General features: G+C 43.4%; 2 protein-coding genes across 2 annotated transcripts in view; one reads left to right on the top strand and one right to left on the bottom strand.

Annotated features, from left to right (window-relative positions):
- Window positions 1-350: 350 nt before the first annotated feature.
- The window catches only part of LOC142007992 (putative acyl-CoA dehydrogenase 6), a 201,183-nt gene continuing 173,859 nt past the window's right edge, over window positions 351-27,674 (bottom strand). Inside the window, exon 5 of the mRNA XM_074984729.1 lies at window positions 351-409. Coding sequence (XP_074840830.1) covers window positions 399-409 — 11 coding nt within the window. The 3' untranslated portion in view covers window positions 351-398. The remainder of the gene's footprint in view (window positions 410-27,674) is intronic.
- On the top strand, window positions 14,697-26,978 carry BET1 (Bet1 golgi vesicular membrane trafficking protein). The gene is made up of 4 exons (XM_074984730.1): window positions 14,697-14,931; window positions 21,363-21,478; window positions 23,644-23,700; window positions 24,800-26,978. Exons 1-4 carry the CDS (start codon window positions 14,913-14,915, stop codon window positions 24,953-24,955), a joined length of 348 nt encoding a protein of 115 aa, XP_074840831.1. The 5' UTR covers window positions 14,697-14,912; the 3' UTR covers window positions 24,956-26,978.

Here is a 27,674-nt window from a genome sequence, read left to right on the forward strand (position 1 = left end):
GAAATGTTAGTATAACACTTTGTGATGCTATAAGCATTAGACAGGATGTTGAGTTCTAACAGGGTGAGGTAGAGGGCTCAGCATTCATTCAAACTATGGGATTACACAATGTTAAACAACAACTTCATGCCTGTATGGGACTTCTGCACACACACGCACACCGCCCACCACATACACACATCGTCACCCTCTTTTAGTGATAAGTACAGTAAATCTCATGTTGCAACTCACCCCATATATGCGTGACAGGGTGCAGTCACAGAAGACCCCGTGAGATGTTCCCTGGTGTGCTGATCATGCCACCAACACCCACCTTCTCAGCTTCTGGGGTTCCCCCATCACCTTGTCCTGCTGAGCCTGTTCTACTGGTCTCTCCCATCCAAGACACAGAGTTGGAGTTACGGCCCTCCTGCAGAGGAATACAGACACTGTTTAACTACAGCCCTGCATGGATGCAGTTCTAGGGCACAGCACCCAGGGAATGAATCCCCAGAAGGGATCAAACCCCCCTCATAAATGTATCTCCCTCTGTACAAAAGATTTGCACAGGGAAAGCTGGGGTAAGCCCCCTTCACCAATGAAAAAGAGATATGCATCTGGTAGCCCACTCTGGCTGTGGCCACACTATCCCCTTCTTTCGGAGGGGCTATGGTAGTGTAGCACTTCGGGATATGCTAATGAGGCGCTGCCATGGATATGCAGCACCTCATTAGCCTAATGGCGGCCATGCGTGCTTCAAAACTGCCGGTTTCTAAATGCACCTGCCTATGTAGCCGAGGCCTTTCGAAACAACCCCCTGATTTGAAAGCCCCTTATTCTCATCTGGTTTTAGGAATAAGGGGCTTTTGAAATCAGGGGTCCATTTAGATGGGCCCCCCGGCTACACGGGCCACTGCTTTTAGAAACCGGCAGTTTCAAAGCACACATGGCCGTCATTATGCTAATGAGGTGCTGCATATTCATGGACACACCCCATTAGCATATCCCAAAGTGTGACATTACCATAGCCCCTCCGAAAGGAGGGGCTAGTGTGGCCACAGCTTCTAAGTAATAACAATTTACACTGGATTTGATTATAAACAAAGGAGATTTGTTAAGCAAAACAGTAGGATCTAATTGGTTGTAGATCAGGACAAGAGGATCAAAAAGAGTTACCAAATCTAACAGAAGGGGAAGCGTGCAACTAATGCTATCCCTGTGAGTTCCTACCCTGACCAGCTGCACTGGTAGCAGGTGAAATATTCAGGTCAGAAAAAATCTTATCCTGAGCTGGATCTCCAGTAAAGCTCTCTGTCTTTTTTAGGCTCCTTCTGCACAGCAGCCGTATTTTGAAATAAGATTCCAAAATAGCTATTTCGAACCAGGGCTGCTGCACACAGAAATGCATTGTGAAATACGCTGTCTGGCCACATAGCGCCTATTTCAAAAGAGGTGCTGTTCCTCCTGCAATGAGGTTTACCAGTTTCAAAATAAGGCACCTACTATTTCCAGTTTATTTCAGAGCAGTGTGCGAGTAGTGTAGATGACAACAACATTATTTCAAAATAACAGCTGTTGTCTCCAAATAATTTGGTTGTGTGGCCATAGCCTTAGGGTGTCTCAGGCAATTTCCAAGGCAGGCTGAAGACAAAAAATGGAGGAATCCCAGTGTCCTCTTTTTACCTCTCCCCCGTGGAGGGCATTCCATTGTTCTCTTTGTGTAAGAGTGTACTCCTGGATGGAGACTGTCATGTGAGCAGGTCACCTGTCCGAGTTCTCTGTGGGCAATGAACCATTGCCTGTCTGCTGGATTGCCTGTTCGCAGTCAAGATCCCCAGATGTGGACTGGCACTGATTAAATTTGCTAAGCACTGCTATTCCTTCACAAGCCATAATCTCACAATAGGATAGCTACGCTTCCTGGTGCAAGTCTACATAGAGCCAATATTTAGAATGCAAAGATGTAGACGCTCTTTATAATTTCAACTACAAAAATGCTATGTGCATAAAAACAGGATTTACAGATCCAGTGGGTTATAACATTAAAAATGATAGGTCATAAGCTACATCTCATCCAAAGCATTTCTGACTTACATATATTTATATTCCTAACCCATTTTTCATAAACAATGGCTGGGGGTGGGGCGAGGGATCCATCACAGTACATTCATACTGTCTGTCATACAGTGGTGCCTGGTCTCTGCCATGTTGGACACATACTGCAAAAAATAATGTTTGCAAGAGTTCGCTGTGTGGTGTAGTGAAGACTGTTTTGGAACTGCAAGCTATCACTGTAAAAGCAGGGCAGGGATAGTGGTGGGGCTCCAATGTGAAGACCAGGGGACGCCTCCCCTGGCCTCCACTGCCTCCCCACACTCCCTCATGGACTCTGTCGCTGCGAGAGCACAGCACTTCACTTCTGGGACATTTCTGCTCGCTTCTGGTGTTGCTCGGGGGTTGGGGGAGCCCCTGATAATTGCAGGGATGAAAATTGAGGCCCAATGTAAAAAAGTTTGTTTACCCCTGACCTAGATGTTTGGACAGTTTGAGTTTTGCTTGCCATGGAGCACCAGCCAATTTACTTGGAAGGTTGTTTCGCATTCTAACCATAGCAGCAGATATCCTCAGATGGGTAGGATATGTGAGAGATCTAGTTAGTGTTACGCTGAAGTAGACTGGATGCGATTCATGCTTCAAGTGATGTCCACTGAGAAAAATTCAGTTCTTGGTCTGCTCTGGATGTTGTAAATATGGAATTGTTTTGGTCACACCTGGTTGTAAATGCCAAAAGTTGGTGTTGGAGGCATCTTCATGTTCTGAGAATGACCATGCTTGGATGTCCAAGCAAATGTCATCAGCATACATGAACTTGCAGGACTGGATGAGTGGAGGGTCATTCCTGTACAGGTTGAAAAATGCTAATGGCAGCACAGAGCCTGGGGTTAGACCACTAGTCTGCCTTGTCCATGTTTTAACTCTGTCTCCCATATGCACTCAGAAAAATCTGTTGCACAGGAGAACATCAACAACATTGAGAACTCAGGCACAAGAGTTCCATCTGCCAGACTGTGGTCTAGGCTGCTGTCACTTCCAGGAATATGGATCCTCTCTTCAGGGTTCCTTTGCAAACCATTTTTAATTAATGTTGTCAAAACAAGCAGATGATCAGAAACGTCAAGTGCTCTGGGTCCCTCTGAAAGCCTGATTGCTGGACGCTGAACATAGATTCCACTTCTAGAGAGATGCAATGAAGGAGATGCTCCAACACCTTGACTGGCACAGACAACAGAGATACCACTCAGTAGTTTTCAACATTACGTGGGTCTTTCCCATTTCAGGAGAGCAATGACTTCTGACTTTTCATTGTTGCTAAGCTGTCTGGAGTGGCTCAAGAACCTGGGTGCCAACTTCAGGAAAGACTGTTACAAGCGAGGGTGCAAAACCCAGACTGCCTGCGTGTTCTATAATTAGATTTAACCAACCAAGTATCAAGTGTGAACAGCCGTAACATGTAACAACAGACACTCTGCCTTTGTGATAGATACTCCCTCAGTCCAAAAATCACAATATTCAGGTTATTCCCAGTCTCAATCATACTCAAAATCACAGGTCAGTTGCACCTTAGATCACATACCAAAGACAAATAGTTTATTACAGGGCTGACTACACTCATTAATGAAGAAAAGGAAAAAAGGGAGTTATTTGTAAGGTTCAAGCTGATAAACCTATGCACAAATGAGTTACACTCTTAGGTTCCAAAAACTAACAAGTTGCTGTTAAGCTTAGAAATGTTGCCCTTTCCAAACTAATTTCCATTGTGATATAGTTCCTTCTGGTCAGGAAGTTTTATACCCTTCTCCCAAAGTTCAAACCATGATGAGATTTTTGCATGTCCCCCGTTGTGTGAGGGCTGTAATCAACAAAATCTCTGGTCCACCAATGTTCCACAATGCTTTGTCCAATGTCAACCAGGCTTCTTTTGCTCGGCAGAAGATGGACTCTCTGATGACAAGCTAGTATTTCACACTTGGTAATGCTTAACATGTAAATGTGAGCGTTTCTAGTCTCACAGCAAACATTTTTCTGGTTACAAAGCAAACACTTAAATATTAATTTATAATATGGGATAGTATTGCACACTTGGTAATGCTTATCTCGTACGTGTGGGGGTTTCTGTCTCACAGCAAACATTTTTATGGTTATAAAGCAAACACTTAAATATTAATTTATAATACGGGATACAAATATTACAAGTGCAATGAATGCAAGGAGCATTGTCAGTATTCAGTGAGGCCTAGGGGCCTGGGTATGATCTTGCAGCTAGTCTTTCAGCATCACTTTTCACTGGTGACTTGCATGCAGGACAGTGTCAGCCACTGGTAAGAAGGAGTCCTGAGGTGCTTCTAGAACTCTGACAATGTCACAAGAAGCAGCAATGCTGTTCTTAATATCACTCCAAATGTTGTCTAAATTGGTGGCTGCGAATGGCTTTAAATATTGCCATGTGGCTTTTCTCCAATGGAAATGACACCATTTGCCCTAGACATTGTCTGACATGAGTCTCATTTGGGGCCTTTGACACATTCAGCAGATGGCTGGCAGCTTGCTTTGGCATAAGAGATGGTTGGCCTTGGATTGGTTATTGAACTGCATCAAACTGAAAAATCAAATTCCGGCATTTCTAGCTGGAGTGACTGATGTCAAGATTCCAAGTCATCCCATCCCATCATGCCTGCCCAGCAACAATGTCGCCTAGAATAGTGGCCAGCAATATCTGGTCACCAGAAGATTCATACTGACAGAGCAGTTTGGTATATTCAGCATCCACGCATGGAGTGTAAATTGGATGGTGGCTACATGGTACAGAAGGGCTGGCAACTTTGAAGATAGCTCTCAAAATTGACTAAAAGCTTCATTGACTGAGACAATAAGTGAAGGTATAGCAACAACACTTTTTTTCTAGAGCATTTGTGTAGTTTTTCCAGTCTGCCTTCCGCAAGTTCCATCTTGGTAAGTTTTAATTATTTGGACTTGTAACCCCATGTGGATAACTGAAGCCCTGTGTTGGCTATATGGGCAGTCCTCCAAAACCAGACATGACTTAGGCTCAGAGTAACCTTTCATAAGTAACACGGGCACGATCAGGAGAATATTTATGAGACCATGTTTTGCAAATCTTTATTTAATTACCTCTTAGAAAATGTTAGAGCTGTGTGTTCTACTCATTATTATTACACATTCTTGTTTTCCTGAGATAAGCCACTTCTGAATTCAGCTTCTGCTTTTAAATGGGTTAGTCTTTAAATCACTTCTGTTCTCCTTCTCTTCAGACATTTATCAATGTTCAGGGTCCTGCAATTGCTCTGAGATCTTTTCATTCACTCAACTGATATTATTAACCAGTCAGAGTTGACATTGTAAATAGTATCTACAGAGGGAAAATGTGACTGGCATTATTCATAAATTACACAGCATTCACTATATAGAAGACAAAGAATCAACTGAGTTAGTTTGTTGTAAAGATTTACAAGCAAATCCAAGTCAACTGAAATCAATGGAAATATCCCCATTAATCTCAGTGAACTTTGGACTAAGCCTTTTAGTAGTGAGTTTAGGTGGGAAGCATGAAAATGTACCTGCAACAATGTGTTCTCCATTCTAAATTAATTTGATAGTCCTGAAAATAAATCTACAAGAGAAAAGCAGAGAGAGGACATTGGTTACACGCTGATGAACCAGACAAGACGTGCCTCAAGAATGTAACCTAAAAAAAATTATATCAAAGAACTAATGCAGGGGTCAGCAACCTTTCTGAGGCAGAGTGCTGAATTTGACCTTTTGACCTCTATGTATGGTCCAAGTGTTGGTGATACTTTTTAAAGTCATTAGTGGTCTTACTGCAACAGCTTCATTAGTAAATGAAGATGCACAGCTTTACCAGTTAGGTGGTTGTTGGTACAATTAGCTAGTCTGTTAATCCACAGGTGGCATGGCTTTCAGCAAGTTCCCAGCTTCATGGAGAAAGGCAGGTGGGACTGAGCTCTTGCCTCAGGTGCCACTGAAAATCAGCTTGCATGCCACTCTTGGCACCCACACTGGGGGTTTGTGACCCCTGAACTAATGCTTAAAACTATCAAAATCAGATTGTTTTACAATAACATTTAAAAAAATAGTAAATAGATTAAAAAATAAATCTGAAAATATTTTTTAAAATCTAGGCTACATTAAAGGAGCTATCTTTTCTGGAGAAGCAAGCACTCAATCCTACTTTTAAAATAGCTGTTACTGTAGGACAAGAAGTTACTTTAAAAAGTTTTAAATGTTTTGTTCTCCTCTTAGGATGCTTTTCATAGAATTCATTTAGATTGTTTTCCTTTCCTTTAAGCTAGTCACAGATGGCAGCCATCAGGACACTGCCTCAACAATTTAAAGATTTACAACACTAACAATTCTTCCACCACACCTGGTACTCTTGAAGACGGAATAAGGGGAGGGATACAGATCTGCTTAAAGGAACCATCCTCAGTGAGAATTTTGCCAGAAAAGAAGTGCAAGATGATGAGGAGACAGCATTTTTTATTAATTTCATTTTACTGACCCAAGCAATTTGTGTATCCGTAACTGTCGGTAACGTTACTCATGCCAAGGGAAATTCTTCACCTCTATATATATATGCAGAATTCTTGCCTCTGCAGATTTTTTTCTGTGCAGAAAATACATTACATCTTTCACCTACTGGGGGCTTCTGTGAACCAGGTCAGCAGACAGGTCTAGAGCAATCAACTGCAGAGAGGCAGAGGCTGCAGGAGGGGAAGGGAGGCTGTATTTCTCACAGCATCCTGACTGTGGGATGGGGTGAGGAGAAATGTGATATGTGGGAGGGACATGGACAGAGTGGGAAAAGTAGGGATTTTGGGGAGAATCACATATCTAGGGTTATGAAGGGTTAGTGGAGAAAGATAGGCTGGTATCGGGACACAGGAGCTAGTGGGGTGACAACATTGAACAAGTGGCTGGATGTGAGTGGGAATGCAGAGTCACATGGGATGACAAAAGGATTTGCAGGAACGCATAAGGAAAGAGAGGTGCAGGAACACATGGGAACACGGACAGATGTGCCAGACTGCATGAGAGAGGGCAGCCATCAGCCAGGGTCTACAGAGGGGAGGTTCCCCAGCAATCTCTTCCCTGCCTTCCCCACAAAAAACCTGTCCCATACTTTTCCCACCCACACCCAGCAGCTCTCCAGATTCACTCCCAGGATCCCTCTCAACAATTACTTCCCTTTCCCTCAGCTCCTCCATTAAACCTGGCTTCCCCAAGCTTTTGCACAGCTTCTGAGGGATGCAGGAAATATGTTCTTGCATTGCAGTTTAAATGAATTATTTGTCAAAGTTCTGTATTAAAGAATATATATATAAAATAAACATTTCCTGATTCTTTTGTTGTCTGTATTGTTATAGATATACTTCCTGACAGGTATTCTGAAATAAATTACTGAAATAATTGAAACTGGCCAGACCATCTTCTGTTATTTTAACAACTAAAATATGTAGAATTTAGCAGAAGTTAAAATGGTATATGCATATTTTTCATTTTGGGGGGTCAGAATTCCCTAGAATGTAATTCGTATGGGTGCAAGATGTTGGCAGGATGCTGAGGAAAGATGGTTACATTACCCCTTTTGGAAATACTGTTAACTTGAAAGACTGTATGATGCTAGTCTATCTTTTATGTGGCTGATGCAATGGATTCTGTTTATAAATATCCTCAATCAACTGTCATCTAACTGCACTGATGGGTCTTCCATTGGATCACTGGCCAGGCTTTTCTAGAGAAATAAAAGGTAACTACTTTAACAGCAAACCACAGTGACTAAACAAATAGGTAAAAACACATAACGTCATTCAGAACCAGCTTTATAGCTCTTTAATGATGTCAAAATATGGCAGTGAAATACTGTGATCCATTAGATTATTATCACAGCTTGTGATTCTGGAAAGTAGTGTCTTTTATTCAAGAAGCTTGGCAAAAAATTGTTTTAAAAACACTTATGTGTTTTAAAAACACTTTAGCTCCTCAGCTAAAACCTCCACAGCGCATCATCAGGGATTTACAACCCATCCTGGACAATGATCCCCCACTTTCACAGGCCTTGGGAGGCAGACCAGTCCTTGCCCACAGACAACCTGCCAACCTGAAGCAAATCCTAACCAGCAACTATACACCGCACCACAGTCACTCTAATTCAGGGACCCGTCCATGCAACAAACCTCGTTGCCAGCTCTGCCCACTTATCTACACCAGCAACACCATTACAGGACCTAACCAGATCAGCCACACCATCGTGGGTTCATTCAGCTGCACATATACCAATATAATTTATGCCATCATGTGCCAGCAATGCCCCTCTGCTATATACATCGGACAAACTGGACAGTCTCTACGTAAAAGAATAAACGCACACAAATCAGATATCAGAAATGGCAATATACAAAAACCCGTAGGAGAGCACGTCAATCTCCCAGGCCACACGGTAGCAGACTTAAAAGTAGCTATCCTACAGCAAAGAAATTTCAAGACCAGACTCCAAAGAGAAATTGCTGAGCTTCAATTCATCTGCAAATTCGACACCCTCAGCTCAGGCTTAAACAAAGACTGTGAATGGCTGGCTAAATACAAAAGCAGCTTCCCCTCCCTTGGTGTTCACACCTCCAGCTCAACTGCTGGTAGTAAGCCTCATCCTTCCTGACTGAGCTAACCTTGTTATCCCCACCCTTGCTCTGGCTTATTTATACCTGGCCCTGCAGATTTCCATGACCAGCATCTGATGAAGTGAGTCTTTGCTCACGAAAGCTCATGCTCAAAGCTTTTCTGTTAGTCTATAAGGACCCTTAGGTTGCTGTTACAGATCCTGACTAACATGGCTACCCCCTGATACTTGACGTTATGTAACCAAGACATCTCAATCTTTTTATTCAATTATACTTTTTTTTATGATTACATTAGGATTTCAGATTTTCTAATAGTTTCTTACAACTTCAACTGAATAGGCCCATTTCAGGCGACTCCATTTTTATTTTTTTTAAATTCATCCAAATATAAAGTTTTGGATAGATAATTCATGAATATATTTATCGATTAATGTATTTGACAAATTCTATAACGAATTTCCTATGAAAATTAACATTTCCAACTCTAAAACTAGAATATTTGTCTACACCATATACCACAATCCAGTGACTTTTGGGTCCAGAAAGTGATAGTTTTATAAAGAACTTGTGGTATGACCAGGGGAAAAATGCATTGGAAAAGGATTGATGTACAGCTTTCAGACACATTTTAGCAATAGGGTTATCATCTTGGAAATAAAATTAAATGGCATACAGAGTGGCATATAGAGTGAATAGCAGTCTTAATAAAAGGAGATGAAGCCCAGTTTTGACAAAGCATTCGAAAGGGCTGAAGGATTACAGTAGAGGATGAATTACCTTTATAAATGAAATGTGAATTATTCCTAGCACTAAAGATTTGGTAATAGTGAGATCTTGAGATTCCCAGTTTAAGCAGCTGCCTGCTGCAAAGGCTCCTTTAACACTTGCCAAAAAGGGGTTCCGCTAGGACAGTGGTTCTTACCCTTTTCAATCCTGTGATTCCACCTTACCACAGCAAAAAACAATGTTTTTTTGAATTTATGCTTCCTACCAAGATGCTCATGATTCAAGGATCACCTGAAATCTTTTTGCAACTGTAAGACTGAGAGCCTGTCTATTAGTATATGAAATGATCATGTCTCAAAATACTTTAAGGCATGTGATTCAGAAATTAGTGCTTATCTTAATAAATGAAAGTCCTAGATCAGTTGAACGTTGTACAGCTTTTAAAAATTATTTCCTGTTAGTTTTGCAGCAACACCTAAGGCTATATCTGCATTGTATGCTTCTGTTGATGATGTGTAGAGTACGTGTAGGTAGCCCTCCTCAGACTCCTACCCCCAGGTTTAAATAGCAGCAAAGACACTGAAGCATCATTTTGGTGAGTACAGTGCTGACACACATGAATGGTGAGGGTCTACTGGCCCAGCAGAGGGGAGGGGAAGTAGCAGCATGCAGAGCTACCTACACCACACCCCAATTAATGCAGTGGCTCTAGTGGCTCCAGCAATGGGCAACCAAGGCTAATGAATGGGCTGCATGAGTGGTCCTCCTTCATCTCTGTGGACCAGAAGATTGTTGTAACCAAGACAGTCTCCCAGGATAAGGTGGTTTTGCTCACAGCACTTGCACAGCTAGAATTTGTCGGGAGTGCCAACTGAACTGTAGCAGCATTATGGATGGATGCAGAGGTAGCACAAGGCTGTCACAATGCTGTGTGCTGTCAGCATGCCCCTCATTTCGTGAGCCCTTGCTGTATGTATATGTCACTTCTGTAATACCAGTAAAAAAAGAAAAAGAAAAGAAAAAGAAATACAGAAGCCAGTGGAATCTGGCAACTGAGCATGTGGGCAGCAGTAAATAAAATGCCTGGTGGGCCACACAGAACACCAGTAGGCTGCATGCGGGCTGCAGGTTGCCCACCAGTGGCCCTGGGCAGAGTGGGGCCTGAAAAAAGATCTGGGTTTTTTGGCCCCCTGGATATCTTTTTGTAGGACCCCTTTTTAGCTTGTGGCCCTGGGCTTCAGCCCCTAAAGCCCTTTGTTAATCCAGCCCTGCTCCCTCCTGGAGTGCCGCAGATCAACTGCTGCTGTACCTCACAAAGCAGGCTGAGTGTCGCTGCTGCATTACAGCCGCCAGGAGCTGGAGGTACATTGGTAAGGAAGGTATGTCTATACTTACTGGGGGATTGATATGCTGCGATCAATCCGCCAGAGTTCAATTTTGCCAGGTCAGTGAAGACGCAGCAAAATCAATCTCTCCAGGCTCGTCTGTTGACCCTGGTATTCCACGCTGCCACTTGGAGTGAGGGATGTTGGTGCAAGCTCGAAGAGTTCCAATCTACGGCTACGTCTACACTAATAAATTCAAATCTAGGGCACTTAGCTTGATTTTAAATTGTGACTGTTCACATATCAAATACCATTATTTCAAATTTAGGGGGCGCTACAGCAAATACTCCAACAACCCAAGTGGGATTAATAGGGAGTTCAAATGTGTTCGGATTAATGGTGGTGTGGAAGCACCTTCCATTTGAACCAGTTTCATTGGCCTCCAGAGGAGTCCCATGCGTATCCCACAATGCCCCCCACTTGCCCATTCTGGCCGATTACATAGCGTGCAGGAAGTCAGGTAACAGGAAGATTGTGAATATAAGATTTTGGGGGCTGGCTGTTGCCAGGGGACAGGGGAGAAGTCTCCCCCCATGGCAAAGATTTTTGGGGACTGGCTGTCACCAGGGGAAGTCTCTCTCCCCACAGCAAAGATTGCAGGGGCTGGCTGTCACCCAGGGAAGTCTCCTTCTGAAAAAATGTCTGTTTGCATTCCACGGAGGGGAATGAGAGCAATGCAATGTGGGAAGATGACATCACATACCCACCACCACTTGTGGGGCATTTTTTCCCATGTTGCACCATCGAAAATACCCAGAATGCCATGGGGATGAGGGAACTGTGGGATAGGTTGCCATAATGCACTGCTGCAATAGTCAGTGTTTGGCAATTGAGTGTGGCAGCAATAAGTTGACTTTGTGGGGAGCCTGTAGGGTGGTGAGGATACTCAAATTCAAATTTATAAAACAGTGTTGCAAAATTGATTTTAATAAGTTCAAATTTATCTTGTAGTGTCGTCATAGCCTAATCACCAAAAATCAACTGTTGCAGCAGTGCATTGTGGGAACCTATCCCACAGTTCCCTCAGCCCTGTAGCATTCTGATGCTGAGTCTATACTAGAACATTCACTCCAAAGATTTTTCGAAAGAAGGGTGCACTTTCAAAAGATCTAGTGGAGTGTCTACACACAAAAAGTATTCTTTTGAAAGTAAATTGAAAGAATGCAGCACTTCTTTCAAAATCACTCTTTCTTTCCCATTTCAGGAAGAGCACCCCCTTTCAAAAACTTCTTTCTAAAGAAAACGTGTGTAGACGCTCCGCAGGCCCTTTCTTGCAAAAGAGCAGTCCTCATGGGGCCTGATTTTTCAAACCCTGGCCTGTTCTTTTGAAGGAGTGGCGGTTGTGTGGACGCTCTCTTTTGAAACAGCAGATCCCTCAGTTGATCTACTTTTTTGTGTGTGGATGCACTCTTGCGAAAGAAGTTCTTTTGGAAGAGATTGTCCGGAAGTGCTTCTTTCAAAAGACCTCTGTAGTGTAGATGTAGCCTGGGTTTTTTAACTGGTGCAGTATGGAAAAATAACACCCACTGCAAGTGATTGTAGGTACGTGATATCACCTTCCCACATTGATTTGCCCTCATTCCCTTCTTGGGGAAAGCAAATGTATATTTTTTTTCAGAAGGAGACTTCCTCTCAGTGACAGGAAGCCCCCGCCACTTTTCCAGGAGGAAGGAAGGAAAGGTAGGGCATCAACAAAGATCACCAAATTAACTGAAATCTGTTGCTTCAATAACTGAATTGCTTTTTGTAAGTGTAGCTGTAACTGAATTATCAAAGATTTTACAAAACCAGCAGGTGTCAGTCTTCTCAACTGGCCCTCGAGCCACTGCCCGGCCTCCCTTAATTACATATGATCCCCGAAAATAATACAGGAACAATACAGAACTTGAAGAAAGAGTAGGACAGTAAAGGTTTTGAAAAGAGATTTTATGAGGCAAGATTTTTGATTCCCAGTCCATTACACAGCCTCCATGCCCTGTGATCACTCGGCACTCTGTCTTTTCAAGTGGCCTACCACCCTCTCTTCCCTGTGTTAAGGGTCCCAAAGCTTGAAGAAAGTGGATAGGAAAGTTTAGTGAAAAGATTTTGGGCTTCCCACTACACTGCAGTTGTCGAAAATGGGTTGGGGCTGAAATCTCTTGCTTACATAACTGAAATATCAAAAATGTTACAAAAAGCAGAAGGTGTCTGCGATGGGCTTAAAGGGAAGCAAAGTGTCTGCGTCTGTGTCTTCTTAACTGGCCCTCCACCCACTCTTCCCTGTGTTAAGGGGCCCAAAGCTTGAAGAAAGAGGAAAGAAAAGGTTAGGAAAAAGATTTAGGGCTTCCTGCAATGCTGCACAGTTGTCCAACGTGGTGGCGGGGGTGCTGCTCAGGGAGGGGCCCAGCCCCAATTGACTGTAAGGCTGTGTCTACACGTGCCCCAAACTTCGAAATGGCCATGCAAATGGCCATTTTGAAGTTTACTAATGAAGCGCTGAAATGCATATTCAGCGCTTCATTAGCATGCGGGCGGCAGCCGCGCTTCGAAATTGACGCGCCTTGTCGCTGCACGGCGCGTCCAGACGGGGCTCCTTTTCGAAAGGACGCCGCCTACTTCGAAGTCCCCTTATTCCAATGAGCTCATTTGCATGGCCATTTTGAAGTTTGGGGCACGTGTAGACATAGCCTAAGGGTGCTGGACCCCTCATCCCATGTGGCAAGGGGTTGGATGGATCAGAAGATGAAGTGCCAGTTGACATGGTCCCCGAAAATCTTTTTGAGTTGGAAGTTGGGGGTTGTCTCTGGCTTCAGGGACAGCTGAAATGGTTGCCCTGATGGCTGCAAGTACCCACAAGTCTTAGCTGCCGGGGAAAATTCCCCAGGGAGGCAGCAAGCCCCCCGAAAAGCTTAGCTGCTGGGGGACACTTAAGGGTGACAGTTCTGAAACAAAAAAAATTTAAAAATCAAATGGAGAGAGAAATCTCTGAGCTGCAATTCATTTGCACATTTGACTCCATTAACCGTAGATTAAACAAAGACTGGGAGCAGCTTGCAGTTTGCAAAGGCAGTTTCTCTGCTCTGGGTGCTAATAGCTCCCCATTAGACTCTGAGAAAGGCTCACAGCCCCGTATGATTTGCCTTGTTTTTTCCTCTTTTGATAAGGGCTGTTCATATTGGTCCATTTCCACCTTGCTGAACAGACCTTGTCAGCCCTGGCCCTCCCTCTTACTGGGACCCCACTCTTTAAATACCCCTCTGACCCCGCCCCACTCATGCATCTGACAAAGCGGGTCTTCGCCCATGAAAGCTTGTGCTCCAAAATATCTGTTCATCTACAAGGCACCACAGGACTTCTTGTTGTTCTCGAAGTTACAGACCAACTCGGCTACCTCTCTGCTACTTGTCTCTGGGATCGACACAGATGCCGAGTGTAGCCCAGGCCAACCGGAGGCACCAGTGTATGGGCCGCTCCGGCCCCGCCAGCATCCTGCAGCGGCGGGTGGCTGCTTTGCGGCCGGAGATTGAGGCCTGGAGCCCGGCCCGATAGCAGAGGGGACCCCAAGGGGAGCGGGCAAGGGGGCCCCAAGGCGGCGGGGCGCGGCCCAGCTCAGCCAGCTGCGCGTCCATCCACAGCGGCGCTGGCCAGAGCTACCACGAGCCAGCGCCCGCCCCGGCCCCGGCCCCGGCCCCGGCCCCCGCGCTTGCAGCTGGGCGGTGGAGGCGGGGACGGGGCAGGGCGAGCTCCACACACCGCGGCCAAGCCCCCGCCAGGCTCCTCAGGCGCAGGCGCAGGCGCGGGCGCGGGCACGGCGCGTGCGGGCCGAGGCAGGACTCGCCCCATGGGCCCGCGTATTGGCGACCACGACAGAGCGGGGTGCGCGCAGCAGCGCCGCGCGGGCACTACGTTTCCCAGGAGGCACCGCGCGCGCCGGGACTCCGTTACCCAGAGGGCCGCGGGGCGGCGAAGCGAAGTCGTGGCGCCTGGAAGCGGGGCGGGGCCGAGTAGGACCCGGAAGCTGGAGCTTGGCCGCGGCCATCGGGGGCCGAAGCCTGTTTCTGACCCGCTGCGGGTGGGGGAGCCGGTGCCCAGCCCAGCCCAGCCCAGCCCAGCCCAGCCCGCCGCGGGGATGAGGCGCGCCGGGCTGGGTAAGCGGGGAGCGGCCGGGCTGGGGCTTCTTTCCCGTGCGCTGAGCGGCCCTGTGCGGAGCGCCAGGGCAGGCCCCGGCCGGGGCGGGGAGGGGGGCAGCGAGCGGCGGCTGCAGAAGCGAGACACCCTCCAGCGCTGAGCCCCTTCTTCAGGGCGCCGCCGGGCCGCCTTTCTTCCCACCTCTCGGATCGCGGCTCCCGCGGCTGCCCCCCCCCTTCCCCCCGCCTTCCGACTTGCCAGTTGTGCTCCCCGGGTGTACAGCCCCGCCGGCCGCCGGGATGTACGGGCAGCGGGAGGCCTGAGCCACCTCGGGACCGGCACGTCAGGCTGTGGGAAAACGATCCTCCCGACCGAGGGTGCCAGGAAGTGAACCAGATGCGCTTACGCGCTGTGGGGATTTTTTTCCCTACTTTTGTTTCTTCGTATGGTTAGAACCAAGCTCGTGGACTCCGCTGTGGAGCCATTGACTTGGAAACTCAAAAGACTTGTTTGTCAATTCATCTCTAGCCCTTCACGTCGTGCCTGAGGACAGGCTAGTTTTGCAGCTGGCATCAGACTTCCAGATGTGCCCGGAGTGTGGCTTGGAAGTAGTTAAATGTTTTGCATGGTGGCAGGTATGAGAGGGGTAGCTGTGCTAGTCTCTGTGCCCGAAAACAACAACAAGGCCTGTGGCACCTTATGGACTAACAGATTTATCAGGGCATAAGCTTTCCTGGGCTAAGTCCCACTTCAGCAGATGCATTATGGGACTTTGCACACACAAGCTGATGCACCAGTAAATCTGTTAGTCAGGTGTCATGGGACTTCTTGTTGTCTTTAAATGTTTGGTATCAACAATATTGACCATGGAAAGAATTATATACAAGGGGTGTGGGAATTATGACTATGCTGCTGTCTGGAGCAGGAACTCTGTTACTTATAAGCACTTTGGAGTTAAGTCCTTTTGCTACTGTGGAAGGTTGTGATTTTCTTTTTCAGATGATGGATAGTAAAGTAAATGAGGGGGGCGGAAAGAAACATTGTCCCAACTGAGAGAATTAAAACCATTCAGAATATTTTAAAACAGGTTCTGTTATATAAGCTGTGTGATGCTCCAGATCCCACAGCAGCACAGCCCATTAGAATAGACTCGCCATATACCGCCAAACATGAATTCTGAATGGAAACACCTCCCTCATAACCTTACGTTTGCTGTGAATCCTTATTCTGTTGGCATAGCTGCATATACAGTGGGGGTTTTGTCTGCATGGCTAGGTCACTAAGTTTACAGGGAAAAAAAAACACACACACTCCTGATTAAGATCCTCAGTGACAACCGGGGCTCAGCGCCCTTTGGTGTCTGATGCCTCCCTCACTATTTCCTTCCATTTTTCCATGTCCAATGTAGAGTTGCTTAGTTTCTATAGACTAGTTCCGCACCAGTCTTTTATATCATCTACTCATTCTCTTTGGGGTCTGCCTCTCCTATTCGAACCATCCATTATGCTGAATACCAGAGTCTTGACTTTTCGTTCATCATTCATTGTGCAAACATGCCCGAATAGCTGTAACTTCCGTTGTATAACCTTCTGCAGTAGGTTTTCTTTTGGCTGTATCTTCCTATATGATTCCTTATTGGTGACCTTCTGCATCCAACCTATTCTCAGGATATAACAATTCCTCTCAAATGCCAATCTTCTTCTCTTCGCCTCGTTCATTATAACCCATGTCTAATATCTGTACAACATGCTGCTGAATACACATTTTCAAGATGCTCAGCTTCATTCTTAAGCTAATTGCTTAACTTTTTCATATCTTATCCATCACCTTCCAACTTGCTCTTGCTATTCTAATCAATATTTCTGGCTTAGAATCTAGATCATGTGTCATGTTTCTCCCCAGATATGTGAACTTCTCTACATTCTCTAGTTCAATCCTGTCTACGCTGATCTTTCTTATTTCCTTATCTCTGAATACCATTGTTTTCATTTTACTGATGTTCGTAATCAGGCCACACTGTTTCTCTTCCTCATTTAGCACCTGCACCATTCTTGCTAGCTCCTCTTCATCTTCCTCAATGATAACGATATCATCCGTGAACCTCAAGTTGTAAATTCTCATCCCGTGCACTGATACCCATCTACCTCTTCCCTGATCTTGTCCATCACTTTCTCCCCGTGCGTGATGAAGATAATCAGTGATATCGGAGTTCCTTGTCTTGTATCTCTACTCATACCTCCATGTTGTGGTTGATACCCTTCAATACCCGTATCAGTCTGCTATCCACTCCATACAACTCCAGCACCACCCCAGTCACTTTCTGACTTATACTGTCAAATGCCTTCTGAAAATTGACAAAGCAATGTAGATGTTGAGCTTTCTCCACTATTAATGTTAGTGCCAATATCTGCTGTATGGTACTTCCGTCTTTCCTAAACTCTGCTTGCTCGTCTACTAGACGTCTTTCTATCTGCAATCTCAGTCTCTCCATCAGTATCTTCAGCACCTTGCCTAGATGACTCGTTAGGGAAATCGTTCTGTAGTTCTTGCATTCCAAAGCACTTCCTTTCTTGTGTCTTGTCACTAGCACGGATCTTGTCCGTTCTTTAGGTGCCCTCCCCTTTTCCATGCTCTATTACATTGTCAGTGTGTTTCCTGAATCATACTTTTTCCACCGTATTAGATCATCTCTCCTGTGATCTTATTTTCAGGGCTCTTGTTCTTTAGTCATTTCACTGCTCTATTTCCTCATTCAAAATATCAGTCTTGCTCTCGATGATTGGTGGGGATATCTCTTCTAGTTCTTCAGTCAGTCTCTCTGAGATGCTTGGGTCTAACTGAATTGTACCAATTGGTACAATATCTCGCCCATCAATGCACAACCTTTTCCTTGTTGAGGGGCACCTTGTTATTCTTGTCTTTGATCTCCATCTCCTTCAGCTGCCACTCCCTATTAATACATTAAACCCTCGAGTTATGCAGTGGTGCATATCTGCAACCCCCATGTAACCCGAATTTTCACGCAAGTTGAGGGGAGCCAGGAACCAGCCTGAAGCTGGTGATGGGGGGGGAAAAAAAGCTGATAGGTCAGATAAAGTGATTTAAATGTATCATGCAGCTACATTGTTGTTACGATGGCATTTAAAATCTCTTGCTTGTTTATCAGGTTTCTTTGTGCTGTCATTTCAATAGACGGTTTTCATTAAATAGAATCCAAACAAACAATTTTTGTATAATCTAAACAAAAAAGCAGTCCAGTAGCACTTTAAAGACTAACAAAATAATTTAGTAGGTGATGAGCTTTTGTGGGACAAACCCACTTCTTCAGACCATAGCCATAGCAGAACATACTGAATATTTAAGGCACAGAGAACCAAAAATAGTAATCAAGGTTGACAGATCAGAAAACCATTATCAAGGTGAGTAAATCAGAGAGTAGAGGGGCGGGTGGTGGTGGGGGAGTCAAGAATTAGATTAAGCCAAGTATGCAAAAGAGCACCTATAATGACCTAAAAAATTCCCATCCTGGTTCAAACCACATGTTAATGTGTTGAATTTGAATATAAAAGAGTTCAGCAGCCTCGCTTTCCAAAGTGTTGTGAAAATTCCTCTTTGGTAGGACGCAGACTTTGAGGTCGTTAACAGAATGGCCCACTCCATTAAAGTGGTGGCTGACGGGTTTGTGGATCAGGAGTGTGTCTGTCTGTTATGCCCATTAATTCTTTGTCTACGAGAGTTTGAAGTCTGTCCAATATACAACAATGCGCAGATGCGTTTTTGTTTTGATAGTATATAGACTAGCACAGCTTTCTCTGTTAACTGTTGTACACTCTAAGATGAACATAAATCCTCAATTTTCCTACTTAACTCTTGACAACTTACGTGTTACAGTTACGTTCTGTTTTCCTACCTAGTTCCCCTCAGACAGAGGCCCATTGAGAAATGTTATTGTTTCTTTCATATGAATGTGCACTTTTTGCCTCTGTTTTTAGCCACCCTGGGCCTTTTTTGTATATTACAAAGTTGTGTTTTCTGCTTGTTATCATATGGTAACTGATAGTATTGTGGAACAGAACACACGGTACACTGATTTTCTATGAATTTCAAAAGTCTTCTCTGTGTACTTCCATACCTAACAAACTCATTCCCAATTGGAGTTGGGGTTTATGTAAATATAAATTTTTCTGATTAAAAAGACTTGGAAAAAAGGCTCCACTATGTTGTGTTCCACTTGTAAAGTCTCCCTCTTGCAATAACTTTTGACATACAACTATTGGAGTTGGGCTGTACGTTACAGATTGTCAAAGACCTTTGTGCACACATCCCTACTACAATATTCACTTAGTAAGGAATATTGTAAGGTCACTTCAGTTATATATTTTGCACATGCTTGTAATTCTGTGAAAGTGTTTCTTTTAGGCCAACTTTCCATACTTGGTATATCAAATCTGACCCTGGAAAAAATTAAGGAAAACTAAAATAAAAAAGATCCATTTTCCATTTTTTCACTACCATGATGGTGAAATGGAAGCTTTCCAGTTTATGTATCCTCACTGAAAACTTGTCATCAGGCCAACTTGTGGAATTTATTTTTTTTGCATCTGTCAGACAAAAAACTCTTACCTTCTACATTATGGAATATGATAAATTAGTAATATCAGTTATTCAGTTTTCCTGTATAAGCCTTTACTATATAAGGTACAGTATGAAATCAGTCAGAAGATTGCACAGTAAGCCCCCCGAATGCGCAACTCAAAGCTGCTCTGCAGCTGTCTGTCCACCCAGCTCCCTCAAGTGGGAGAAGTGGGGCGGACAGAAAGCTGTTGTGCAATGTCTGTCTGTCCGCCTGGCTTCCCCCATCTGTGGCTTCTCCTTGGCTTAACCCAGCTGGGAGAAGTTGAGCTGCCACAGCTGTCTGCCCGGCATGGCTTCTCCCAGCTGGGGGGAAGCCAGGGAGAAGCCATGCCTGGCTCCCTGCTGCTGGCAGGATCCAGGAAACTGACCAGTCGTGGGTGCCCAGAGCCTTGCTACCACCTGGTCCCCCAGGTCCCCTCCACTCCAGCCATGAAACTGACCAGGGCTGGTGCCCTCATCAGTTTCCTGGCTCCCCAGTGTTGTGTGGGAAATTTGACTTACGTGGGGGTTGCGGTTGCAACCCCCATGTAAGTTGGCAGTCCACCGTATCAGTTATTCTTGTTTTGTGGTTTATAGGCAGGAAGTATCACTATCAGTTATTCTAGTATTGTTATTCTAGTTTTGTGGATCTGACTGCTATCTCCTCTCAAACTTTTCAGGGATGAAAAAGAGAATTAACTTGAGAGGATTTAAATAGTTTTAGTACAGTTTGAAGTTTTCAGCTACTTATCTGATAAAAGATGATAGGATTGCTAGCTGAAAGAAACATAGTCTCTACTCTAAAGTGCAGGTTGTGGTATTTGTTTTGTTAATTTTATTTAATCAATCTCTTTTTCAGTCCTAGCTATGTAGTCTTTTTGCCAATCTACTTTCCTTGATACGACTTTTGCATGTGGCCAGCTTCACCCTGCTATTCCTAGTCCTGCAAAGCTAGACTGATTTTATTTTGAGTATTGGGAATTGAGGGAGGGAGGTGCAGGGTTCTTGGTGTACCCCCTTCCAGTCTGCTGTTTAGCTGTAGGTTGGACAGCCTTTTTAGAGAGGCGTTGCGGGGGAAGGGTTAGTATGATTTTGGCATTGATTCTCGTCAGCTGGTCAGTCATCTGCCAGTTGGCAACTTGGGTAGCAGCGCTAAGACTCATATCCAACTAGCAGATGGCTTGCCAAGTGCAGCATCCTACCACAAGGCAGAGGTCTTTTGCTTGTAGAAACACAAGTAAAGCTCTGATTATGCATCCTGTATAAATCCTGTATGTTTACCCTTTACTTTTTTTATAAAGCAAATGGGCATTAAAACCTTCTATATTTCGTAGAACAGGTTACTAATGTAGATATTATAAAGCAAAAAATATGAATGCTCTTACAACTAACATTAATTCCAGCATTCCACATGTGACATAGTTGGAATATGTGTCATAACAGTCAGGTATCGGAGAGGTAGCCATATTAGTCTGTAGCTTCGAGAACAACAAGGTGCCACAAGACTTCTTGTTGCTCATAAGAGTCAGTGAACTCAGTTCTACTTCCTGATATGCTTTAAACATGCAGGCTGCCTTCCTTGGAGGGTGCACAAATGTGCTGTATCTGAAGGCAAAATTGGGTAACTTGCTGATTTGCAAATTGAAAGCTAATCTGAGTGCTCTGAATGGCTGAGAACATTTGAATGTGTTAATGTCTCTTGCTCATTTTTGAGGATGTTGCAGGGATCACAAAGAAATGCATTTGTAAACATGCATTGACTGGGAGCTCCAAGATACCATATATGGGATGAGTGATATTTTCAGTCTATAAACTTGATTTACTGTTTTGGTTTTAGGTGAAGGAGCAGCTGCTGGTAACTATGGCTATGCCAATAGTGGGTATAGTGTACATGAGGAAGAAAATGAAAGGTTAACGGAAAGTCTGCGTACAAAAGTCACTGCCATAAAATCGGTAAGTATATAATTATTGTGGAATCATCACTTGGATTGAATTAAGAGTACCAAATCTTACAGCCCAGGGAAGCAGCAACTGAGTGCAACAAGCTTAGAACTGAATATAAGGAAAAATATTGCAATTAAAAAAAGTGAATTCATTCATGTAGCTTTCTCTTTAATTAGATTGTAGCTCCAGCTGTCCTTTTTAGCTAAACATGAAGCCACAGCAGAATCTATACTTACTGCTTATTTGCAGCTCTAGGAGTCAGCATTTGATGGGATATGAATTACATTAGTCAGGTGAAACAAGAAGCCTAGATTTAGAGCCATAATTAACCAGGCAGCCAGTTCTTATTTATTTCTTGTAGTTTAAGGAGTTTGATGTCTTGTAATTAGCACAGACAGTAGTTGAAGAACAGTCACAGTTGTGGTCTGGACAACTCTTACTACATCTTTTTTATAAATTTGTAATATGTGATAATTATTTTAGAAGTAACATTTTGGTTTCCTACCTCGGGAATCTTAACTCTATCCAGAAACTGCAGATGGCAGTTTTAAAATAGATTTTTTTCTAACCAGAACCCTGTGAGTCCCTTCATGAGAAATTCCATTTTTCCAACAGTTACTCCATTCTAAGCCCTGTTAAATATTGAGAGCCTTCAGTGTAGATGCTGGTTCTAGAGCTATAATACAAGGAAATTAATTTTACAGGATCAGAGCCCTTACATTTTTCTTGATCAGGCTGTTGCTCATGATTAAGCTGTTCACTTCCAACTAAGTAAATGTAAAAGCAGATTGTTCGGGGTTTTGAAGTAAAGTCCCCAAAACCCAGTGGCTACGATTACACTACAGCACTCTGTTGACAGAAATCACTGTTGTAAGAAATTTCCTGACAAAACTTCTGGCAGTAGTGTGTGGCTACACCCAAAATCCAATCAGAAGAGTGCTCTGCTCTGTTGAGAGAGCTACCAGACAGCCCAGCTGCTCCCTTGACAGAACAGACACCTGGAAGCACAGCAGACGGGGCTGCCCATTGCACTGTCTGTCGAGATAAGGCCCCCCCAGAGCGTCCATGCAGCTTTTTTGTCGACAGAACCTTTCAACAAAAGGCGCTCTTCTTCATTTGGGAGAGGTGGAAGGTTGTCAGCGGAAGTGCTGACTTATGTCATATTGTTGACCAAAATGCATTTTGCGTGTGGACGTTCCACGAGTTTTGTTGACAAAACTGGGATTTTTGGTGGCAAAAGTCACTAATGTAGCCATAGCCAGTGACTGCTAAGACCTAAGGAGAGGAAGAAGAAGAAGCTCTGATTCCTGCTCTCAAAGCTTTTCTCTCCTAATCACCTTTGTTACTGCTAGCATCATGCTGTATTCTTGGTAAGTGCTACTTACGTGCACAGTACTCTAACACGAACACAAGAAAACTAGAACGAAGACTATTTGAGTGGGATTGTGGCTCAGGAAAGGCAGGTAGGAAGGTTTGAATTCAGCTGTAAATTTGTCCGTGGTGTTAATGTAGGAATGAGCCGCTCCAAGGTGCTCATTAATTAGGAGATTGGTACATTATAGCACCTGCACACACACAGTACATTCATCCATCCAAACAGTGTGCCAACAGCCTAATAAGTGCATACATTTGACCCCTGTCTTTTAAGTTCCTTGAAATTCATACTAGGTCTCCTTCTGCTGTGAAGAGTGGTTCTTAGTAAAATTAGAAAATTAGGAAAAAGGCTATACACACCTTCTCTCTATTTTGAATATTTGATTCCAGAATCACTCTTCAGAGAGAATCTAAAACACCTGAGTAAAATGCACACCATAAAACAACGCCAGTCCTAGGCTGTATGTGTTCTTATCATAAACTAATACAACCTCCATGTGGATGTTGTGGTGCCACTGCATCTGTGCTTGGCAGATATGCCCTCAGGTTAGAGCTGCTTTGCCATAGGGGAATGGTGTAAAGTAACAAGTGTCCCAAGACACTTAGCTATTGCACTTATGCACAATTTCATAAATGCTTTTCTCCAACTTCTTTCACAGTATATCATTCATGTTACTGCAGCTAGACAAACTACGAGAGGTGACAGATCCTTTTAGAATGACTTTTCCCAGTATATTATAGTCAAATTTGGTTTGTATGACTCAAATGATGAGTAATGGTAATGCTTACTTCTTTTATAGCTTTCCATTGAAATTGGAACAGAAGTTAAAAATCAAAATAAAATGTTGTCAGACATGGTAAGTATGTGCCAACAAATGTTACGAGTTTTTACAGTGAGACATACGTATGTTTGTTTACAGATGGATTTCTTTTATGTATATGTCAAGAAACTTGAATGGGTTGACCCTCTTTAATCCGGCATTCTCTTGTCTGGCAATGTCCATAATCCAGCATAATTTTAGCCACCCGAGTGACCGTTTATAATGGGTGTGGTCAAATTTCCCGCAGTCTGATAAAGTTTGTTCACAGCCACCAGTCCTGACTCAATGTTCTGTGCTGGTACTTAGCTGTAATTTACCCCTAAATCTCTTCTAAGAGTCCAGTAAGCTGTGGAAGTGTTGGTAATGCTTCTAGACAATATTGACCTCCCATTAGCCTGGCAAATTCTCGTCTGGCTCTGGTCAGGTCCCAAGGGTACTGGACTAGAGAGGTTCAACCTGTAGTGAGAGGTCTAAGCACTGCATGATCTCTTGTATCATACCATAAAATGTTGTTAACATTATCAGGACAAAAGGGAGGAACAGTTGTTCTGTCCTCCAAATTGAGCATTAGTTGTTATTTTGATAGCAACTGTGCTTTCTTGTATAAGCACTTTTGCCTTGTTCACATTACCAGGGTAGGTTATGCTACTCCAACTTAGGTATCTTAGGTCATCTTTCTAATCTCTTACTTCTTGTTCTGGTGATTTACTGCAGTGGACCAGAGAATGCTCTGTGGTCAATTTCTAGCAGATCTTCAGGAGCAGTCAAGTTTGTAGGTCCCAGATAAGTCTAATTATTTCTGTTGCATTTAAATGTGCAATAGGATTTAAAATATAGCTTTGACAGACCTGTTCAGAAGGAGCGTCAGTGCTAGAATTAATTTTAAAAAATGCCAGAAAGAAGCAAAAATAAGAAAATTGGTTACTTGCATAAGATGGTCTTGTACCTGGAAAATAGGAATGGAAGGAAAGGAGGACTTCCCTTTATTATAGGCTAGTTAGGTGCCACTGCCTGTGAAATACTGGGTCTGACAAGTCTTTAATACTCTAAATATAGGAAGAAAATACAACCCAAGAAGTCCACTGTAAAGTGGTGATATTTTCTGAGTGATTCTCTGTGTTCTCCTCCTTCATAGGACTCTGACTTTGATTCTGCAGGTGGAATTCTAGGTGCCACTATGGGCAGACTGAAAACACTCTCCAGAGGGAGCCAGACAAAACTGTTGTGCTACATGATGCTCTTTTCATTGTTTGTCTTTTTTGTAATTTACTGGATTATTAAACTGAGATGATGCAAATTATATCCCATTTTTTGTGCCCCTTCAATGGAAATACAAAATGGTTTTAATTTTTGAGGACAGATCTTAAATTTACATATTCTGTTGATAAATATGGTTATTGTATAATAGATTAGCTATTAGTGCATTTATTATGCATATTTTGTCTTAATGTTTACCATTCCAGAAGCTGTCTTATATCTCATTTTCTGGGGTTCCCAAGTGTATGTATGCACAAGGTAGCAGAGAACATATTCACTCAGTATGTTTCTCGGGGAATTATCTTCAGAAATTAAAAAAAATAAAAATTCAAAAAATTTCCTGCCAGGACAAAATTAGAAATTTTAACTTTTAACTTTGGATGCCCCAGAGGTCCTGCCACAGAGTTCGGAGGTACCAGGGTTGTGGGCTGCTGCCGGGGAGTAGCTGGTAGGGGCCTGCGAGCAGGGCAGTGACTCAGCAGGAACGATACAGCTGCAGCTGGCAAGGCCATGCAGGGCAAGCAGCAGAGAACAGCCTGGGGTCCGTCCAGCCGTACCCCTTGGCACAGAGCCTGGCCTTCTTCTGGCATCCCCAGCAGTAGCTTAGGGCATCTCCCTTAGTTTCTGTTAGTTTTTAATATATTTCACTTTTTAAATAAAGTAAAATTATAAACCAAATTTGGGCCTGATCCTAAGCCAGGACCTCAAGATCAAGCCTGTACCAATTTGCTGGCTGTATAACTTTGAAAAGGGCCTGTGCTTTTTCAAGAGAAAGTTATTGTAATCTAGACTAAATCACCTGAAACTGTAAAAAAAAAAAAAAAAAAAAAAAAAAAAAAAAAAAAAAAAAAGTGCTGTTGTAATGCATTTGGGGGAGTGGGGGCAGGGGGAGACATGTTTCTGTAAGTATCATGGCTTAGCATTTAATAATGAAACTTTAAAAAAACAGAAACAAAAACACCTTGTGGTGGAGGAGGAATTAGCTGACCTAAACCGAATGAATCTTGGTTAATTTTAATTTGAGACCAAGTAATGCTAAGGGTTGCTCTACCCTGGGACCTTACATTGAGAAAGCCGTGTCCCACAGAGGTGTGGAAAAATCTACATATCTGAAAGACAGAGCTGTGCCACCTTTACGCTGGCTTTACATACCATTTGGTGGGTGGAAGAATTCTTCTGTTGACCTTGCTTTTGCCTCTTGGGGAGATGGATTACTTATGCTTACTTGAGAAGATACTGCATCTGCACAAGTTGTGTTCATACTGAAGTCCTGCAGTGATGCAGATATTTTTGGAGCATAATCTTTCATGGGCAAAGACCTGCTTTGTTAGATGCCTGAGTGAGGGGTGTGGGGGGCACTCATGCCTCTCATGAAGCGGGTCTTTGCCCATAAAGTTTGTGCTCCAAAACATCTATTAGTCTATAAGGTGCCACAGGACTTTGTTTTTGAAGACACAGACTAACACGGCTACCCCTCTGATACAGTGATGCAGTTGCAGCAACATTTCATATATAGACAAGCCCTAAGGCACGTATTTAGTATAATCAAATGTCTTTTGACAGTTTGGGGAACCAGCTCAGAGAAGATGCAGATATTTGCATAGTGTCATTCTATTACATTTATATTCAAGTACTTAAAACGTAAGTGATTCTATAGAGTCGCGGTGGTTTTTGCCTTTCGTACATTTGTCAGTTCATGATCTCTTAAAGCATAGTTTTGAAATGTGAAGCCAGATGTATAAGCTTTTATACTGGAGAGTATTATGATGCAAGATTCCACTAGCTACCTCTTTTATTAGAGGTACTCGTGTTTAAGGTTTCAATCCTTAGTTTTTTTATTCATAAAGGTAAATTGTTGACTAGTGACTGTTACACAGTTAACTGCAGCATGCAAAACAGAACCCACTTTCTAGAGATTGAAGTGTTATCTTTACCCAAAAAACACCCCCCCCCAACCTATATATGGCCTGAATTTCTGAAAATTGCTATTAAATGCAACATGTTGCCTTGTACTGCCCCATTACAAAGTGTAAAAAATAAAGAATGTTTGCAATATGTTTCTTAGCCATATGGATTTATTCCTGAAAATAGAGCGCAAGTTTGTTCCATCTTATATAGCCTTTCCTAGCATAAATACTAAGAGGGTTTTCATAACTGGTCATTTTAAAATGTTAGAATCAATATCCAGTATTTTAAACACCAGCATTTAATGGTGCAATTACACTTGTTTGAAAACAAGTAATTATTAAAAAAAGCTGCTAAATTGAGGTACTTCTGAATATTTATATCAAGTAACCACCAAATTAATACAGTAAGGTCTTGACATTTGCGAGTGCGACATTTGTGAATGCTGCCTCCCCCAGGGCTCCGGGAAGGGAATGGCTGCCACTTCCTTGGGGCTCTGGGGCCTGGAGCACCATCAGCCACCATTTCCCTGGGGCCCCCGTATTTGCAAAAATCAACATTCGCAAGGGTTGTGAACATGGAATCCTTGCGAATGTTGCGATCCTAGTGTAGTTACTTTTATCTTCTGCATTCAGCAACTTGATTATGTATTGTGACTTAATTCTAAATAGCCTTCCTGCAAAATAATTAATCTGCTGTAGACTTGAAAAATTTTTTATCAAACATCTAAAAAAATTTATACAAAATGTGCTTGAACCCTTACTCCAGTGTACCACATTCTCCTCCTTGAAAGGGTTTCCATTTGTTTCATTGTAGGTATATTGCAATGGCCCTGTGTCCAAGGAGCC

The sequence above is a fragment of the Carettochelys insculpta genome, chromosome 2 (assembly GCF_033958435.1).
Source record: "Carettochelys insculpta isolate YL-2023 chromosome 2, ASM3395843v1, whole genome shotgun sequence".
In the NCBI taxonomy this organism is placed as follows: Eukaryota; Metazoa; Chordata; order Testudines; family Carettochelyidae; genus Carettochelys; species Carettochelys insculpta.

Bases quoted from the DNA above. Each gene is read 5' to 3' on its own strand.
- BET1 (XM_074984730.1), top strand. The intron at 21,479-23,643 runs GTAAGTATATAA...CTTCTTTTATAG, and splicing joins AAGTCACTGCCATAAAATCG to CTTTCCATTGAAATTGGAAC. The intron at 23,701-24,799 runs GTAAGTATGTGC...CCTCCTTCATAG, and splicing joins ATAAAATGTTGTCAGACATG to GACTCTGACTTTGATTCTGC.